Source organism: Lepidothrix coronata, unplaced genomic scaffold (assembly GCF_001604755.1).
Source record: "Lepidothrix coronata isolate B3197 unplaced genomic scaffold, Lepidothrix_coronata-1.0 Scaffold145, whole genome shotgun sequence".
Lineage (NCBI taxonomy): Eukaryota > Metazoa > Chordata > Aves > Passeriformes > Pipridae > Lepidothrix > Lepidothrix coronata.
In genome coordinates this window covers 260,251-281,215 of record NW_016690325.1, presented here as the reverse complement: position 1 = coordinate 281,215, position 20,965 = coordinate 260,251, and the positions used below count along the sequence as shown (strand labels likewise).

The 20,965-nt window shown below is 39.5% G+C and overlaps 1 protein-coding gene across 6 annotated transcripts in view; it reads right to left on the bottom strand.

The window, feature by feature from the left end:
* Nucleotides 1-1,121: 1,121 nt before the first annotated feature.
* The window catches only part of TBC1D14 (TBC1 domain family member 14), a 70,092-nt gene continuing 50,248 nt past the window's right edge, over nt 1,122-20,965 (bottom strand). For 5 of the 6 annotated variants that reach the window (XM_017828020.1, XM_017828021.1, XM_017828026.1 and 2 more), the window contains 5 exons: nt 20,601-20,672; nt 19,134-19,262; nt 16,040-16,149; nt 5,725-5,983; nt 1,122-4,412 (listed from right to left, as the gene is read on the bottom strand). In XM_017828020.1, coding sequence (XP_017683509.1) covers nt 4,347-4,412; nt 5,725-5,983; nt 16,040-16,149; nt 19,134-19,262; nt 20,601-20,672 — 636 coding nt within the window. In that variant the 3' untranslated portion in view covers nt 1,122-4,346. Of the gene's footprint in view, nt 4,413-5,724; nt 5,984-8,283; nt 8,547-16,039; nt 16,150-19,133; nt 19,263-20,600; nt 20,673-20,965 lie in introns of those variants that run through there. The other variant, XM_017828023.1, reaches the window with a different exon arrangement.

Below are 20,965 nucleotides of genomic sequence, written 5' to 3'. Positions count from 1 at the left end.
AGCAGGGGAAATGAATCTCAGGTGCTGCATGTTTGACATTTAGAGAAGGCAAGAAGGGTGCAGGCAAGGTTGATGGTGTAATTCTCTGAACTGAGTGTTTCTACTGAAACAAATACTCCCAAGACATTGTTTAACTTCACACACTGCCTCCAGGACTTTTTTTCTCAGCCCTGAGCTGCAATAACCCTCTGCTACCCTAGCCTTCCAAAGCACCCTGAGGATGAAGATCAAAGATTCCTTCATTTTCCTCCTGTAAATACAGGAAGACATTCCATTAGGATGCACTAGAGACATGTCTTTTTAGTTCCTAATCTCATGTGCTGGCATGGAGGAAAATAATTCCCTTCAAACAGACTGGAATTCCTATTGGAAAAACAGGTAAGGAAAAGTAAATCTTGTTTTGAACAGATTTGTGCAACTCCTGTAAAAGATACAATGTAAACCTCTATTGGTATTGGCTTATGGAGAGCAATTCTGATTTTACATCCCAATTCAGCAAATCAAACAGGAAGATACTTCAGCAAAAGGAAGTGGGACATGTGCTTACTGGAGAAACTAGAACCATGGCAGCTAAGGCCTCCTTGTTGCCTTTTCTCCACTCTTTAATCCATCTTTTATTTGATGCTTCAGCCTCTTTTCAGTTAAGCAACAGGAAGCCTCTCCACTTCAGGCTCTGAAGTTATGCCTATGTAAGAAGTAAAACAATACCACCTTAGGCACAGAAACGCTTTGTGATTATAAAACCTGCAATAAACCAAGATTTCTTCTTTTCAAAAAAAACCCAGGATAATGTATTTAGGCATTTCTGAGTTTTGCACATCACAGAAATATAATTAAAGCTATTTTTCATAATATATTTATCAACTCTCAGACCTAGTCCAGAGAAAGGTGTATGAAATGGGATTAAAGCATGGGCACTATAAAGTGTTAAATCTTCTAACTGTCTCATATAATTTAACAGGTATTTTAACTTGGAAAGCATCAGCAAAAAGTCCTCCACCTGCAATACATAAATGGTCTGAAGTCCTCTTTTTGGACAGACAAAAACTGCTGGAGAAGCTTGTGAAGAAACAGAGAGGTACTGGGATTTTGGGTTCTGAATTACACTGACTACAGGTGACTAAGATAACTTTACATGACTTTATTTAACAAAACCATATATTTACAGTTGAAAAAAGTTTCAGTTTGATACACATGTCTAAACAAAACAAACGTGGTAACTACAGAAACCCAATTTAAACATGATGTACAGGGGATGTACCAATAGTTCTCTATATGTCATTCTGCTTTTTAAAACATTCAAAAATAACCTGCTACAAGGTACCATTTTTTCTGATTGAAATTGTTTACTAAGTGAAATAATGTTAATGATTGACTGCAGATCAAAGTTGCAAAACTGCTTTATTATAAAGTGCAGATTGTACGGAATCTCCAAGCCGGTTGAAGTTTTCTGGTTTCTCTGATCTGCTGCATGTACAGTGGTACTTCTGTGCATTGCAGCAGTTTTATTTTTCCTTAAACCCATGAAGAAAAGAAAGTCTTCTTGATGGGGACATTTGCTCAATGAAAAAAAATCTCATGCATCTTGTTACAGATACTCTCAAGCACCTGAACAATAAAATTGTCAAATTCTTTAATCCAATTCCCTGAATTCCTTAAGGAAGGAAGGTTTCTGTAATAGCTAATTAAGAGATTTGGTATGCTGCAAGACACTTAAAAAGCTCACTGGCAAGTAATTCTATGCCCTTACTACTCATCTCTGGTTTTTATCAAAATTCAAGCATTACCTTCAAATCAAGTTACTGAGAAGTTGAAACAATTGCATGTTTAGGCAGGTGATTATTTTTTTCACATGTATTTTGTCTGAAAACAAACTGTGCAAAGCTCCTTATTGCATTGCTGTTTCTTCATTAAAGAACATACCTTATATACACAAAGAAATCATTTAGAAAATATATACAACTTCTAAGAACAGAAAGATCAAATCACAAAAGCAAAATAATTACATTTGCAAGTAACAAACAGTGCACAAGTGTTGCAGCAGGCCTTTTTCCCCACAGCTGTGCCCACTGTCACTGTTACATTCAACATCTTATTGAGAAGAGAAAAAGAACAGGCTGTCGATGGCTGCCAACATACCTAAGTAGCTAAAAAATGCATTTTTAACCAGACAAATGAGCCACACTTGTAGACTTGTTTCAAAAGGAAATACAAATGTGGTTGCAATGAAAACTTAAATTGCAAAGCCAGTTACAGTACTACCTAAAAATGTATACTGAGGAAGAAGTTCTCTCCATGTTTAATAAACCGTTTAAAAGCATAGTGCAAACGTTTTGGATGGTAGGCCTCTCGTATCCTTCATGGAAAGGCATATTTATTGTAGCGATAGAAAAAGTAATATTAAAAAACACTTACTGACCTTCCTGCTTTCTACTGCACTTCAAAGCAACATAGCATACAAGTACCAGTCACTGGAGGACCTAAGCTGTACAAATTCTGGGAGAATTAACACATTTCCTATCAACGTCTTAATGTCTATTTTCAGTAAGTGATGACCTAGAAGAAGTCTTGTGGAGCAATTAAGATGACCAACAAAATATCCACATCCATTACACCAGGTACACGAAGTGAACAGGAAAAGAGGTCAATGAGGTATCAGACTTGCAGGCTGTATTTGCATTACACATCTTTCAAAGTGATTATGAGCCCTCACTTACCAGCAAATCTTGTTCTCACTCTTCTTAACATTACAATCAAATTATCCCTCACAGTAACGCTGTCTGTACCAGAAGACAGTATTTTGATTATGTCCCACAGTACTTTACATTAAATATTGAGTTGAGCAGTGTACAACTATTCTTCTCATTGTTTCATTCAGACCATGCCAAAATAATCAGCATAAACCAGACTGAAGAGCATTGGGAAACTGCTGACCACACAGCTGGAGGATTTAGCAACCCCTGTTTACAGTTAACACAAATATTGCTTTAGTTACGTTTCCCTTTTCAATGATCATGATTATAAAACAGATTTTATACTACAAACTACACGATAAACATTCTTGTAAAGCAGAGGCACTCGTGATTTGCCCTTCAGTGTTCATCTGGAGGCAGAGGGGATCTGAGATGTGTAAGGGGTTTATGTAACTGCGGTTTGCTGCCGCTGTAATTTGCTCTCATGTATTAGAGGCCAGATAAAACACTTGGAATGCCAGCTTGTACTTATCCTGATGGTGTTTGTCTGGTACATTTTCCAATAAACTTCTTTCACTTGTCACTGTATGATTAGCTCCACATAATGCTTTTCCCCTGGAGCAGCAGCAGATCCAGGAGATCCCACAGAACCTTTTCTTTCCAGCAGCAGCATTGTGGAACCTGACTGCTCCCCTTACCCTTCCCTCCTCAGCTTTGCCAGGGAGCAGAGCTGGGTTTAAAGTAACTATCAAAATTGCTTTTAACCATTTCTCAGTTTATCTGCTCAGCCCACAGTTTTATCAGTGTGACTGGAGACACAGAAACACGCCTCTAGTAGTATGTGACCCTGTCTTTAACCAGAGGCAAGAGAGTACAATTGGGAAATGATGCCAGCTTAATACTAGAACCCTCTGGGTGAGTTTAGAATCCAGTCTGATTAATGGAATTTCCTCCATATGCATCCAGATTTCCAAGGCATCTTGAAGAATAATTGGTTTTGCACTGCTAGTGTGACTTCTCTTCCAAGGTTACTTTCTACTTAACTTTTTCTTATTAAAGAAAGGAATGCAATTCTACATCTACATGATTTCTTTGGTAAATGGGACCCACAGCCTATAAAATAGAAGCATTTCTAAAGAAATGGTCCTCACATCATTTAACTATAAATTCCAGCACCAGTTATTTAAAATCCAGATCCAGTGACTTTTATAGGTATTGGAAATATATCCTGCCTAAGAATGAAACAGGGGAATAGCTTTTACAGCAACCAACATTGCTGAATGTCCAGTCTTTTAAAACATCACAGGAAAGATATTTAGAAAAATCTAAATCCTTGATATTATTTTGTTTCACTGCTCTCATCAGAAGTACAGAATGTGTAATGCTCTCCACAGCATATGCTCATACCACTAAAAGTTTAAGGCTAAGCCTAGGTTTAATTTATAAGGGGTTTATCCCCTGATTTCCTTCCTTTTTTTTATTTATTTCCTCTTCTTCCTCCTTATTTTTCTTCTCTCCCCTTTAAGGCTATCCTACTACTAAACAAAACTCTGAAATAACACTTTGATTTGCAGGCTCATACATGTCAAACAGCACTCAACAGTTTTGCCACTTTAGCTCTTTTCCTTTGAGTCACAGGAGGCAAACCCAACGTTAACGTTTGAGTGAAGGGCTTCCTTTTTCCATTTCCCGATTATCTTTCTGCAGAGCAGCCAGGATCTAGACATTTCAAGGAATGAGAGAGAAGAAAAAGATTAGATTTTAAAAATGACTCAACAATTCATTGTCTGAAGAGTTTCCAATTTAATTATGTTATTTAATTATGTATTAATACTATTTTAACTACTAAATGTAATCAAATTTACAGAACCTCTCCACTGACAGAGACCTCTGCCATAAGCCCTTGTGGCGTGGTAGATAGAAATGGATTTAACAAAGGTTTAAAGTCCACTTTTGAAGCCTGTTATTTGGGGTACTTGGCAGAACAGGACCCCTATCTCTCCTTCCCTGCAAGGGAAGCAGCAGTGGGCTGACAATTTATTTGGAATCCTCACGCACACATGACACATTTAAAGAAGGTGAGTGAGGTCAACTGAATGAGGAATGAGACTGGGAGGATACTTGCAGAGACTGCCTGAAAAATGTTCTTGAGGAAAGAAACAAAGCTGGATCTGTGCTTATGACTTAGGACCAAGGCCAGAAATCCTCACCTCAAAGAGCAAGCTGGCAATCCCCAGCACCTACAGGCAGATTTCTACCCTAGGAAAGGACCATAAACACCCAGTTGCAGCCAAATTGCCCCAACCACTACATTTAACATCATCTTTCTGTTTCACTGCAAAAAGATAACTGGGTAGGATGGGCAGAACTGTTACAGAACGACTAGTGAAGTGGGCTGTATTACTGCTTTGAACAAAGAAAAAACAAAAATAAAAAAGGGGGGTTCCACTCTCCAGCATGAATGGCTGTTACAGCCACTTAACCATTTCCACATTCAGATGACATATCCTTTTTCTTTAAACTGGAATTTAGCTGAAATTACAGTGATGAGACTGTTTCTGAAATCACATGACAAATCTCAGTAAAGAAGTCAGAGATGCAATCACTTTTGTACAGCCCTAAATCAGGCAGAAGAGATCCTCAAGAAAATTAAGATGACACCTGTATGATAATGTGTCCTGATAAATTGTCATCATCTCCCAAAGAGTGAATTTCTGCTTACAAATATCAACTTGTAATGTTGCCAGCAGCCTTTGTAATTGATAAATTTTAAAAGCTGTGTGACACTTCATCAATTGCACTCAACATTTCAATTTTGAATGTTGGTTGAGCTCTCCCTTTCCAGAGGACAGTAAGCTCAGGGAATCCACTCACCTCAACCTATGCTAAAAGCATGGAGTGAGCTACACAGTCCCACCTACCTCTAAAATGAAACACTAGCTCTGCTAAAACATTTTTCCAGATGTTGCCAAACCCCATTTTCATGAGTACAGTACAATCATCAGTTATCAAATACTGACATCCTCTTTACCTGAGCCCATTTTTTGTTTCTACTTTGCATCTGAATGGCAGCAATAGATGTGAAGAATTCTTCTGAAGGCAAGTCCTCAGGTAGCTTTGTTAAAAACTGGGCTATATGAATGAAGTCCATTTTAGTCAAAATATCTTCAAAAAGTTTTAATATTCCCAGCGCTGTACGGAATAAGAACTCTTCTCCATCACGGCAGAACACATCCCAGACACGACATGCCAAGTCTAGTGGCAAAGATTTGCTGTACAATGTGAATATCCTGAAAAATGGAACAAAAGTTTCAGAGTTACTGGACAAGAAAAATGTCTTGGGTAGTCGCAGAAGGACACAGATCGACCACCAGTAAGTTTGAGGCTTCTCAAATATTTATAACTGAATATTCCTTTCTGGTTTTCAGAAGTACTTCTCTTAGTTGCAGCATACCAACCCACAAAACAATATCAAATTGTACAACCAGTAAGGTATCTTGCTATCAGCCTGGGTCTCCAAGTTTGATTTTCTTGGATCACACCAAGGACACAACATATACAGTTTTATGATGGGCATGCACTGATTACAGGTATAACCAAAGGCCTATTTAATCATCAATTCAGAGTTGAGGATTGATGAAGTTTCAGCTGTGAAAATACAAAAAGAGGAACCTTAAGACAAACTGCAAAGGGAATTTTGTGGATCAAATAAAAGAGATGTGTAAAATAAACTCTTGTGGTCTAGGCTTGATTGACTGGCAAAATAATAACAGCATAACTTTTGGAGGAAAGATCATCTTAAACTCTCACAAGTTGAGAGAAACAGCAGGATGTCCAGAGAGAAGGTTCAGAGATAGCTGTGATAAGATGGTGGCTCAGTGTGGCTGAAGGGGTGTGATCCCCAAAGAAAAAGGGTAATGGCAGAAGCAAGAATCTCCTCCCGGTTGCTAAAACTGTATTTTCATTGACTACCAAGAGCACATTTCTTCCTTCACCAAAATGCTGACAGCCTTGCAGGCAGGAACACAAGCTGCTCCCCCCTCTCTCTCTATCCAACACTGGCTACACAGCAGAGCACAAGCTCTCATTGCCACCAACAATGACCCAACAGCAAGTGATGAGAATTGAGTTTCCTGGAATCACTTTACAGTGTATAAAGGAAAAGAATTACAGGGTTTTTTTCCTTCAGTATTCAGAGAGAACCTTTCTCCCCAAATGCACTGCACAAAAATCTCTGTCAAACTGCAAGGAATTCTCTCCCCGGCAGAGGTCAGCAAAGGCTCAAATTTAAATAAAACCTTTCCATGGCTTTTCACAAAAGTCCCTTTCAAGTATGTTGAATCCACAGCAGCTATCCTGTGTTTAAGACTATCCTCTATCCCCTCCAAGTTTTTCATTTAAGAAACTCGGATTTACATTAGAAAATAAAACTGAACAGATATATACACACACATATATAGGTATGGAACATGAATCAATGTATTTTCACAGCAAATCCTAATAATCAAAGGTTTTCTGCAGTATCTGCTTTTTACCATATAAGATTATTTAAATGATGCATCATCAAGTATCCGGCTTCTGTATAAATCAGCACATGACAGAAAAAAGGGAAAATATATTCATTTTAGAAACATCAAGACAAAACTAACATTTGCACAAGCTCAGGTGTCAAGTGAATTCAGGTTTATGATCCTTAGGATTTTACTTTTTTAAATTTTTTTCATCTCATTGCAATCTTTTTATAACAAGTGGAAATCATTTAAATTCTGTTCTCCAAAGAGCTAAATTAGAACTATAAAAATAAATAAACGAGAGTCTGGGATGAAAAAAAAACCACAAAATTGCTCGTGTATGTATTTTACACACATACACAAATGCGAAAGAACAGCACAATACAAGCTCTTTCTTTGGGTTACTGGCTGATGGTGCACTGCAGACTTTATAATCTTTCAATAGTTTTGTACAGCCACACGCCACATAAAACTGTCTTGCTACAGAATACCTACACAGCACAGTTAAGACTTGTGTCTGTACACACACATGCACAGGAAACAGCAACAGCTTTTCAATTTAAAAAGAATGGTGTAATAGGAAGCAATTCAACTGAGTCCTTTCCTGGTCACCAAGCAGCAGGCAAACACCCAGCCAGAAATGAGTCCTGGTTAAAGTAACAATGCCAATTTTTTGGAACTGTTTTTATTCTCAAAAGGTATTATTCTGTCATGATTCAGACCTAACCTGAATAACCCATGTGTATTAAATCTCCAACTATGTGGGAAATTAACTGTCAGAAGAAAGAACTATTTATTAGAACACTACTTTTGTATGAGAAGATTTGCTCACATCAAAAAAGCTGTCACATCAAATAAGGTATTTGCCATTGAGCTCTTCATAATTTGGAAGGAAGGGCCATTTGCAGGAACTTCACAAGGCAATTAACTTTCATTAATCCTTGGATGGAATTGAGGCATCAAGCCCTAAGAACAGAGACTGGGCCCCCTAGAACAAGCAATGAAACATCAGTAGGAATCACTGCTAAGAATGGATACAGCATTTGCTCCCTTCAAAGATTTCCCATTAAAAGATGTTTTTTATTAGCCATCTGAGCTACTGGTCCGAAACCCAGCTGAAATTATCACAGCAATAAAGCAGCTGCCTGACTGAACCAGTTAGAGCAGTGGCTCTCAGCAGCACTGGCACACTCCCTGCACATGATCTGCTCCCTCTGTACTGTGGATGATTTTCTGTCTGCAGGTCTCTTCCAACCACTCTAAGTCCCAGGTGCAGACAGCACAGCCAACTCACACAGAGGTGTCAGGGTCACAGGAACACAGGTGCAGTCTACTGGCCTCTCTCTGTTTGGAAGAGGGAAAAAAGTATCAGAAGCTCCTGTTCCTGCCCAGATCTGCTTACAATGAAAGTGTTCTTTGAGGTAGACGCATGAAGTCCTGGCTGGTTTGCTGCTCACAGGAAAAGCAACAACATAATGTTAAGAAAAAAGCAAAGCACGGCTACCATGATAATCACAGGCTCTGTGCTTTCATTCCTTTGTTCTTTCTTCCATCCTACCCTTTTTTCTCTTTCTTTTCTGCTTAAAAACTCTTCATAAGATATTGTTACCAAGAGCAATGCAGGCAGGTATCCCATATTTCACATTGGTAAGTCACGCACAACACTGATGCAAATCAGATCTTGTGTATTTCTTGCACTACACATTCTTTTCTCAGGTCTGTAAATTTTAAAATCATTACAGTAAAAAAAAAAAGTGGAAGTATTTACTTTGTTCCTTACAAGGAAAAAAAAAAAAGAAGTAAATATTGTGTAATATAAAATACTGACTGCAACAGAGCAACTTCTTAGCACTCAGCAAAGCGGATTGTATTGTAAAATGTATCAATCTAAGATAAATACTGTGCATGTTTCTAAGCAATTTCCAACCAGTCAAAAGCAAACAAAAAGCCTTGCTTGTTCACCTTGCAATATTTCTCTTGATTCCACCCCAATCTGCAGTGACATAAGGATAAGCACACTGTAAACTGGGCTGAAGACTGGGATCCTTTGGAGTCTGGTAACAATTCCAATTCAAAAAATCAGGATGTCCCCAAAAAACTTTAGACACAATTACAGTCCATTTTTTCTTTGATGAGGAGGCATGCACTTAAAATAGAATCCTAAGTGGCATTTTTTGGCAGCAGTGTGGACTATGCTTTTCTTAAAGTAACACAGAGCAAGCTTATAAATATTTTACTGGAAGCGCCCATTGAAAATGGCCACACAAAGTGGCTTGGACCTTTATCATAACAAGCACAGGGTGTCAATAGAAAGTTCCTGTTCACAGAGCACAGTCACAGTCCATGTAATACCACAGAATCACTGATCAATCCATCAGTACAAACACAGCCTTTGGCTATAATTATTGCCAAAATCATTTTTCTGAGTAGGGATAAAGAGGTGTTTGTATAGCAGCAGCAGGCCATAAATAGACAGCATGTGTCCTTGGCAGATCCACATTACGCTCTGCTCACAAGAGCCTGCAGAACATCAGCTGACAGAGCGAGAGGCCAAAACTGGGCTATTCAGACACACTATTTCCCTCTGTTCTCTGTGAACCTGACTGCATATTGCTCTTTACAGCTCTTTCACACCTGATCCCCTTTATATTCTCAAAAAAAAGTAAAAACCTCTATAGCCTTTAAATTCTTTCTGTGAGATTTATCAGTCAGAGTTTGGGTTTGAAGCACATGGGTCCTTTTGTAAAAAAGATAGCTTACTTGTGGCAGGTATCCTCTGATAATCATGCCACTGTACCTTTTAATAAAGCTACTCAGTCCCTGGAGTTTTCCCATCATGGAAGGCAGTGGGGGAACTAAACTGGCAGGGGGGCTCCCCTTTCTAAATCCTCTACCCAAGAAAGCCCAGAGCAGCAGTGCATCACTTGCACAGCTGGGCCCACGCACAGCATTTCTTTTCCTTGGAACACATCCCTTCAAAAATTATTTAAGCACACCAATTTTACTGCCATTCCCTGCAGCACTGGTTACAGGAAGAAGCACAAAGGAGACTAGTTGATTCCACTGTAATTGTGGCAGGAACAGGAGGGTTTCCCAGCAACTGATCTGTGCAGTACTGGCTCCTAGAGCCCTTCCAGAGCTGGCACCAGCTGAGCTTTGCTGCACACATGCCTGCACAGTAACCACACCAGTCACAGGAATAGCAGCAGGCATCCCTCTGGGGCTCAGAACAAATGCTCATTTAAATAAAAGTAATGCTGTTAGAGCAAGGCTGTTTCACAAAGATTCCTACCTACAAGCAAAAGGTCTGCCTACTCAATGTGACACTGTACCTTATTCTTCCCTGACTTCAAACTCCAGCCACACTCAGTGGTGATTTAAAAAAAAAAAAAAATCTAAATCTGCTTCCTACAGGATCAAAGTATTTTGAAGTATAAAGTATGCATGTGTATGCACACACACATATACATCACTTACACACATATACACGTATATATTTAAATGAGATATGCAAGTTTTACATAGATAAATACAACCTGCTCTGCCTAACAAAATTAAGGACAGAGTGGTACAAGCTGTCTAGCTCAAAACAAGTGTAAAAAAAGTTTAATACAAGATTGGGCAGGTCCATCTGGAACAGCCTACATCCCTGTGCAAGATCACAGTGTTGTGACTCTCTAGGGACAGGAGTAACACAGTAAATTGTCCTTGGAATTAAAATAAACAGCTTGAATATGGATGCAGGTAACCAGCAAGAAATGCTAAGGGTGGTCAGTCCACTGATACAAAGACTTTGAGAAGTGCCATCCACAGTCACTCCTGACTGAAGTTTCTTTCAAGTGCTCTTAACAACACCCACAGAGGGAACAAAAAGGGGACCTGATGTGCTTCAACACGTCAACAACACTTCAACACAGACTTCATCACTTCAGTTCTTTGCTCACAAGTCCGTAATTTTTTCTTCTTTTGGTGGTTTTTGTTTTGTTTTTGTGTTTGGGTTTTTTTTACCCTATATATGTGCTAAGAGAGAACAACTGATCACATAAAGGTTTGCTCAAGAAAAGACAATAGTCTATCTACTGAAACTGCTGAAAGGAACATAAACCTTCAACCTTTTGTCAAAAGAGTCTGTTTTTCTACATCTCTGATTTCTACTGTTGTTCCTTATATATGTTTCTCCTCATACAGCTTCCCCTCAAGGCCCTTCACCATCTTTGTTGCCCTCCTTTGGACACTCTCTAATGGCTTAATATCTTTCTTATTTTGTGGTGCCCAAAGCTGCCACAATATTCAAGGTGAGGCCTCCCCAGTGCAGAGCAGAGTGGGACAATCCCCTCCCTCGACCAGCTGATGATGCTTTGCCTGATGCCCCCCAGCACATAGTTGGCCCTCCTGGCTGCCAGGGCACTGCTGACTCATATTCAATTTGTGATTGACCAGGACATCCAGGTCCCTTTCCTGGCACTGCTTTCCAGCATCTCATTCCCCATGTCTGTACTGGGTTGGCCCATCCCAAGTGCAGAATCCAGCACGTTCCCTTGTTGAACTTCCTATGGTTGGTGATTGCCCAGTCCTCTCATTTGTCCAGGTCTCTCTGTGGGGCCTCCCTGCCTTCCAGGAAGTCAGCAGATTTTCCACTTTAGTGTCATCTGTGAACTTGCTTCATATCCCTTCTAGTCCTGCATCCAAGTCATTCATGACAATGTTGAAAAGCACAGGGCCCAAGATGGAGCCCTGTGGAACCCCATTGTGATGTTACCCCATTCACTATTACTCTCTGTGCTTGACCCATGAGCCAATTGCCCACCCAGCCCATGATGTGTTTATTCATTTTGTTCAGAAGGATCCTGTAAGAGAGGGTATCAAAAGCTTTACTGAATTCTAAAAACATTACATCATCTAGGAGGGTACCTGGGTCATAACAGGAAATTAAGTTGGTGAAGCAGGACTTATGCTTTGTGAACCTGTGCTGGCTGTGGCCAACGACTGCATTGTCTTTCGGGTGTTTTCCAGTATCTCCCAGAATAATCCTCTCCATAATTTGACCAGTTGCTGTAGTGAGAATGACAGGCTGGTAGTTTCCCCTTGTGCCTGTCTTGAAAACTGGGACAGCGGTTAGCCAGCTTCCAGGCAACTGGGACCTCTCCAGATTCCCAAGATCATTCAAAAATCATTGAGAGAGGCCTCACAGTGACATCAGCCAGTTCTTTTGAGTACTCTTGGATGAATCCCATGAGGCTCCACAGACCATCCAGCTGGAGCAGCAAGTCCCACAGAAGTTCAGGGTCAAATGGGAGTTTATCATTCTCACGGCCATGGTCTTCCAGCTCAGGGCTCCCCAAAACCCATTACTGGTGCTGAAGCCCAAAGCAAAGGCATTAAACACCTCTGCCTTGTCTATGTCCTGTTTGTGAAATGTCCACCCCCATCAAGTAACAGGCCAATGTTATTTCTGGACTGCCTTTTGCTATTGACATTATTACCCATTAAAAATACAATAACCTGGTGATTTCAATGTTGTTTATCCAGTTACTCTCCCACATGTTTACAGTCATGTTATTCTGATATTCTGATATCCCTTTTATTCAATTGCTTCCTCCACACACTGACTTTTCACAACATTGTCTGAGGCAATACAATTTCAACACCTTTCCTCTTATCACTGAACACACCAGCCTCTGCTCTCTTTCTTCCCTTCTATCTTATCCTAGTATTTTTTCCATACTCTGGGCATAGATCTAGTTCAGTTTATTATTCTCAGCCTTCAGTCAAAAAATCCTTCTAGTGGTATTTCTCCCATTAAATGCTGGGAGAAATGAGCCTGTACATTACACACCCTCTCATTGCCCTACTCATGGTGCATTAATATTTAATCCCAGTGTAAAAGCCAAGTCACACAAAACCCATGGTACACCACCCTCTGTACAAAAGGCACATGCAAATCAAGGAACTCAAGCAAAGGCAGCAGGAAGCCTGTAGGGATAAACAAGGACCTCCTGACAAAACTCAGATATAAAGAGGAAGCATAAAAGAGGCTGAAGGAAGAGCAGGTGACCCTGGAGAAATGCAGAGACATTGCCTGAGTATACAAAGAAGGGGCTAGGAAATAAAAAATCCATTTGTAGTTGAATCCAGCAATGGATGTTAACAACAAGAAGGATTTTCCTGCACCAGCAGGTAAAAAGATCAAGGAAAACACAAGCCCACTGCTGAACAGGGCAAGGAACCTGGTGACAAAGGTCATTCAGAAGGCTGTTGTACTCACTGCCTTCACTGAGACTTGCCTTCAGGAAGCCCAGGTCCTCCAGACCAGCGGGAAAGCCAAGTGCAAGGAAACTCTACCCTAGCTGGAGGAGGATCACATTAGGGAATATTTAAACGAATGGGGGATATACAAGTATGTGGGGAAACTGTCTGGTGTCATTGTGAGGCCACTCTCTATCTTTGAAAGACCGCAGTTATCAGGACAGGTTCCTCAGGACTTGAAGGAAACAAAGGTCACTCCTATATTCAAGAGGCAGGATCCAGCAAACTACAGGCTGGTTGGTTTCACTCCCATCCCTGAGAAAGTAACGGAAGAAAAAGTCCTGGAGATCATTTCAAAAATATGATGGTCAAAAAGGTGATTGGGAGAAGCCAATATGGATTTGTCAAGGCAAAATCATGCCTGATCAAACTTCATTGCATTATTCAATGATATGACTGGCTTGGTGGAAGAGGGGAAAGCAATGGAGGTTGTGTATCAGGACGTTAGCAAGGTTTTCAATGCTGTATCCCATAAAATCCTTGTTGATAAACTGATGAAGTATGGATTAGATAAATGGACAGTGAGGTGGACTGAAAACCAGGTGGCACTGCCAAGCTCAGAAGGTTGTCATTAGTGGCATGAAGTATAGCTACAAGTCAATTCACTGGCAGTGTACTCCAGGGTTTGATATTCATCCAACACTTTTAAATGTCTTTATTAAGGACCCAGATAATGGGTCAGACTGTACCCTCAGCACATCTGCAGGTGAAAAAAACTGGGAGGGGTGGCTGATACACCACTCCACTGCAACCTGGAGACACTGCAGAAGTGAGCCATCATGAATTCCATGACATCCTGCAAAGGGAAATGCCAAGTCCTGCACCTGAGTAGGAAATAAACCCAGATACCAGTACATTTGGGAAACCAATTGGCTATGAAGCAGCTTTGCAGAAAAGGACATGGAGGTCCTGGTGGACACCACACTGAATTTAAGCCAGCAACTGCAGCAAAGACCACCACAAATCCTGGGCTGCAGCAGGAGCAGCACTGCCAGCATGCCACAGCACTCACCCACCTACTCAGCACTGGGCTTCTCAGTACAAGAGAGACATGGATATACTGGAGCAAGTCCAGCTCACCATGAATGTGACTAAAGGCTTGGGGCACCTGATACACAGGAGAGGCTGAGCAGGCTGGTACTCTTCAGCTGGGAGAAGAGATGGCTCAGACCTAAATGTCTAAAAACACTCGGTAGGAGGATGTAAAGAAGACAGAGCCAGACTCTTCCCAGTTGTATCCAGTGAAAGGACGAGAGCCAATGAGCACAAAATGAAATACAGGAAATTCCATTTAAACCTAAGAAAATAAAAAGCTTGTTGACTGTAAGGGTGGCTGAACACTGGAACAGACTGAAGAGACTGTGGAATCTCCTTCCTTGGAGATATTCAAGACCCAGTTGGACAAGGTCTCAAGCACCCTCCTCTAGCTTTGAGCAGGGGTTTAGACTAGATGATCTCCAGAGGACTGTTCCAATGCCCCAGCAATTCTATGATTCTATGTAGAGTCATGTATTCAAACTTTGAGCTGTTGGATTGAACTGATTTACTTTAAATCTATTTCTATCTAACAGATGAGCAACGTGTTCAGTGCTACCAACTAGATCTTAAAGATCAGGATACTGCCAGTGTGGTTCAGCTAGAACTGCATTAACAGCACAAATGTTTTCCAAAATAATAACTTATTAATCTCAGAGGAAAAAAAAAAGCTGTTACCACTGGGCTCTAAATTCTTTTACTGAAGGTATTCGTCAGATACCCGAGAACAGAAGAATTTGTCAACAATTTAAGGGCAAACCAATTTTTCACAAAAAAGCTTTCATGTAATCCCAAAATTAACAACAAAGTCTTGCTGAAAAGAGACATTTTAACTGCCCCAAACCAAAGTTTGGTAGGCACAAATGCAAACGTTCAGTTTGGAATGCCTAATACCACAGTGAAATTTGGCAGAAGTGCAATTAAGATCCTTGTCTTTTTTCCTCTCTGAGGAAAAAGGTTCTGAGTATACTAGAACTAAAAGGGAAAGCAGTTTCAACTTATAAAAAGACTGTAATTGCTTGTCTGCTAAGTGGAATAGCTTTTCTGTGGTTTTATGTCACATGGACAAATGTTTTAACTACGCTTTTCCTGTTATGTGCAGGACAAACTGTACATTTCAAATGCAAGATTAGCAACACTTTCTGAATACACAACCCTGGTACACACCAGCACATGCAATAAAAAGACTAACAGATTTTCTCACAAGACATTCCAAATAGGCACTAAATATGGATAAACACTGCTATACAGCAGTATTTCCAGATAAGCTTCCAACTCAACCTAAGTACAACAATAAAGGTTAGACAGATGTTAAACATCACAGAAGTATGTGGGAATGATTTGGATTGACAACTCAAGTACTGAACAAAAAAATAATGCCTTTATCTTGAAAGAACATTAAGCCAGGTAAGAAGATCCCAATTTCTGTCATGAATACTGACACGGAGCTATATGTTAGTATGCACATTAGTAATTACACTTTCAATGCCTTACCAATCAATTAGATAGATGTCTGGAGTTAAGTTATTTTTTTTGAAGTGAGCAAATAACTTTGGCAGATTTTCTTCAAAGAATACCTCAAATGCGGCAAAGTAAGTCAACATCTGGGAAAATACAATGGGGAGAAAAAAAGCAGTTAGCTGTGTTATTAACAGGCTTAAATGCATTATCTGTTGTTGGATTAATGCTCTTTAAAATAGGATCAGATGAACTACATGATACTGTAAAGAGCTAAACATTTACATAAAAGACAGCATCTATAAGCATGAAAAGTTCAAGATCCACTCTGTATACCATTCTCATACTAAACAATATAATGATTGGTTTGGGTCTTGACCAGCTTCCTTTGGAAAGAAAAATACCAGCAGGAGACAAGTTTTTTGCAGATTTCTTAAAATAAATATAACAGAGTGGTTTTTTTATGCTTGTGGCAGTATTTTAATATTATACTGAACAAAATCTGAGACCCAGTGGAACATAATGAAATACAAAACTAAAATAATGTTGATACTCCACAGCAACAGGGAAGAGTCCAGTAGATTCCAGTCATAAATCATATTCTAACATCAAAGCTATTTTAATAGTCTAATCATATTCTAATACCAACGTAATACCATACATTTTAAAATTAGATAATAATTTATATTGCAAAGAGGAAGAGATGAAGTTCACACAGAAAACTCAAAGACTGGGACAAAACACCTGTGCAAGAGAAACAGATTGTAACTCTGTCTGACATCATAACCCCAGAACTGCACTGCTTTTAACACAAAGACTTTTATGCTATTTTAAAATTCGAGTATTTAGTAAAATTCCATAACAGATGGCACAGAAAAAACAAATCTTCCAATTCAACTAGGGTTAAAAACAAAAGGTTACTTAGCCACCCTCCTTAATACTATAGAGAGAAAAGTTAGGCAAAGTCCTTGAATGATGCAGTAACTACAGTATCCCAATAAAAGCAATAAGGAAAGGCTGTGATATCCTCAAAGTATGAGTTGCAGCAGCATACTTCTCCCCAGAACACCATGGCAGTAAAGGGAAAAGAGAATCCCTTTGGAGACTCTTGTCTGAAATCCTGACAGATTTATGTCCTGGGGTTTTTTTCCCAGTTTTTTTAATTGTCCTCATAGAAATTTTTCCCATTTCCTCTAAATGAAACAACAGATGGTGGACTACCTTCATTAACATGGCAAATAAAAAACTGAGCCTGGTAGTCAGTATGAATATAAGGTTTTAAGCCAATCAGAGATGGATGTATGCTACAGAAATAACCAAAGTTACATAAAATCTCTGAACCATCAGTTACTGAGAAACAGCTTCATGTCAAACATGACAGCAGAAATGCAGGAACCCACTTAGAGAACTGTGCACCTGAAACAGCTTCCCAGTGGGGATTTTTAAATGCATGAAATCCAAACACCCATGAGATCTGTGAGTATAAACAAGGAAGCAGGCAATGCATCAGAAAGTTCTGCTTCCACAGTGACCTGCTAACATGCTGGCACCACTGTGAGACAGTTCCACTGGAGCTCTTCCTTTCAGCAGCATTTTAGAGACGGGACCTTACACATAAGTGCTACAATCACATCTGCTGATAGTAATGTGGGCAGTAGTACAGGTATCTGTATGATCAAATCAACAGTCAACATGACATTTATTCAGTGTTAATTGAAAAATAATGTCGTTTAATGAAACTAACCAAAAAAAGAAGTCAAGTTAAATTGGTATAAATTACTACAATTTACACAACTAACTTACACGGGTTTCATTTTTTCATTTATTATACAACAAATCAGCGTTTGTTTATTAAGCTGTAAAACTGGCAGAAAAAGATGAGTGTAGACAGCAGGTCACTATACTAACAGGAAGCCAAAAGTGGCTCTCTTTAGTGTCACTACTCCCTTTCAAATGTTAGGTACAACATTTTCCTTGGGATGTTAAATCATGGCTTTTGCTTTCATGATATATTAATAATATTTCATCTATCACCATCTCTGCCCTTCTGTAAGCACACATTTATCATGTAGTCTCTGTTTGGACAGGCTAATAGAACTAAACAGCACTATCCAAGAGCACACCAAACCCCAATTCTCTCAGCTAAAAAAAAATATTTATCTTATTCCATTCAATTCAAGTTGAAAATCAACTTCCCAAGAACCACATTTACACAGTGAATGCATGAGCATGTCCTCTTCTTACACGTGCTATAATGGAGACAGCTGATACTGCCACTAGTGCTGTCTGCACTGTGGTGCATCTCCCCATGGCATTTACAACTCATCAGAATCAGGGACTGCAACAGGAACTACACACTGCTGTTCCAGCAGGAAATACTGATAGGATCTCTAGTGTCCTACTGTTTAAGCAATGAAAGTTACTACTGTTGATGTTATGCATTCCCTTGCTTTATTTCTCACACTTGAACTCTTGAGAAGCAGATCCTATTTCATAGCATTAAAAGGTGAGAAAGAAATAAAGAATGCCATATATTTTACATAAAAACACCTTTAAAGTAAAATAGAGATGTGTCTTATTTTGCTATAACAAACCAGTTAGCTCAGTTGTACACGCCAACATAGAATTTTAGATGCTCCAGAGAGAAACAGGCAATCAGCTCCCACTGAACACTGGAAGGGTCTATTCCTCTGAAAAGAAGCCTGATGGACTCAAACACAGCTGCTACAGTAAGATATGGGAAACCTGGTTCTCCTTGCAACAGTCTGTTTTTAGCAACCCACTAGACTATAATAAAAAGCACCTTCAAGACACTTCCAACACTAAGGTGTATTCCAATTGCTGGAATAATATTCTCATAAATATTCTCAGAGCATCATAAAATAGCTGCTCAAAAATTTCATTCACCTGCCTATTCAAAAAGGTAAATGGGGTGATCTTTGGTTTAATCTGACTTTTTTGAGGGAGTCTGCATGTGTGTGTTGGGGTTTCTTAGTTTATCAAGCATGTTGCTTTAAAGTAAGTTCTGACTTATTTTCCAAGCTACTGATCCAATCATTTTTTATTTCTTTTTAAACTTTCCCTACACATTATCCACAACACATCAATTACAGTTTTCTTGCATACTCACAAGGCCATGGTCCACACGGAAAAACGCCATCTGACAGGGTTTATTTAAAAGGTTAGAAAAAGCAATGAAGGCATCTGCAGTATCCAAGTTCAAGATCAGTACTGCTGCTATGAATGACATGCCCTGTACCTGAAGAAAGGAGAAGTGTTACCATTCAGCAATGACTGTATTCTTCCAAGACTTCTTCATTTTGTCCTCCTGATCACTAGTGTTTAATGCACTCACTGAGCTGCTGAATTTTGAGAAACATTCATAAAAGCAGGATTTTTTTAACCTTTGGTATCACACATTCAGAGCATGGAAGCTAACAATCCCCATGATGCCTTCTTTCAAAGTATCCAAGTAAAACTTGTAAGACAAGTTAGGATGACAGCACTTTCAAAGACAAAGAATAAAGATTTTTATTTTTTTTTAAGAATAACGTGTTTCTAAGTAATCCCTCTTCTCCTAGAGATGGGTCACATATAGCCTTTTTTGTGGAAAGCTGGACTTGGACCCTAGAGACAAAGCCTGTACTTTCCTTTTTCCATCAATTACCAGCAGTTACAGACAACTGCAGTGACTCATTTGACAAACAATACTGTTTTAAGATTTAAACTCTTGTTTCATTTACCATAAGCTCATGACATTGTTCTCTTTTTCTACAAAGCCTGTTATGGAATCCAGGCAAAGCTCTCTCACTCTGAGGGTGCAGTGCTGCCATTGCAGAGTCACATGGACTAAGGTGTGACAACCATTCCTACAAACCTGAGGAACCAGCTCCTTTCCAACACAACAGGTTGTTGCTGCCCCAAAGGAAGCACATCAGCTGACCTGCCCTTTGTTTCCTTTCCTGGCAGTCATGTTCAGCAGCTCTTGCCAAGCATTACATGCTACCTACAGAATAGAAACATCACCTTTCTACATCTGCCTTGTCTAAAACACTGCTCCTGAACAAAGAACAAGCCTCCATATATAAGCCTGCTCTGGGAAAAGAGACCAAACGAAGCATCTGAAATCCACTCAGTGCTCTCATAATCACTACTTCAAACACTATGAGGGAGCTCATGCAGCTTCAGTGGGCATTGCTTTAGAGACTGCTCCAGAAGCACTCAGTGCTAAGGCACAGAAAAGCCTATCATTTCACCTCAACAGCAGAGTCTCAGACGGATATTAACAATAAGTACTTCAAACAATCAATTTAACTACACCTTCTCTTTGACTTCAATTTTCAAAGTATGTATTTTTGAGTACAAATATGTCCCTTTGAGTTTTCCACTTAACCTGTTAAAAAGCTTAAATTTAGCAAGAGAACTGTTACACACACTTTCCAAGCATGTATTGAAATAGAGGAAAGCACACACAGACCCCAACAAGCTTTCATAAAATCATTTAATATATGCCCTACAAAGGACTGATTAACGCAATCCCCCCTCCCCGTAATCCTCCCCCTCCACCCCTGAAAAAAAAAAAAAATTCTTCACTTACATAGCCTACATCAGGTCTGTAACAAGTATAGGCTCCTAAAATACTGTGCAACATGTCATGGTAAGGACCACCCTATAATTAAACAAAAACAAGACAATACATCTGATTATACAACAAACATGTTAAAAATTCTTCAGTGCTAAAGATGGTCTCTATTAGTGCTGATGAAGGACATGTTCTTTCCCAATGCAGCTTAGAACAGCCCAAAGTATTCCAAATAATTTTGGCTTTAAGAGCATGAAACAGTCCTTCAAACCCCATTTATTAGATATAGGTACAGTTCATCCAATACATCGATTACCTATTAAATACTTAAACAAGAGGAATGCAAACCTAAGAGATTCCTTATAGCTCAGCAGCACTTT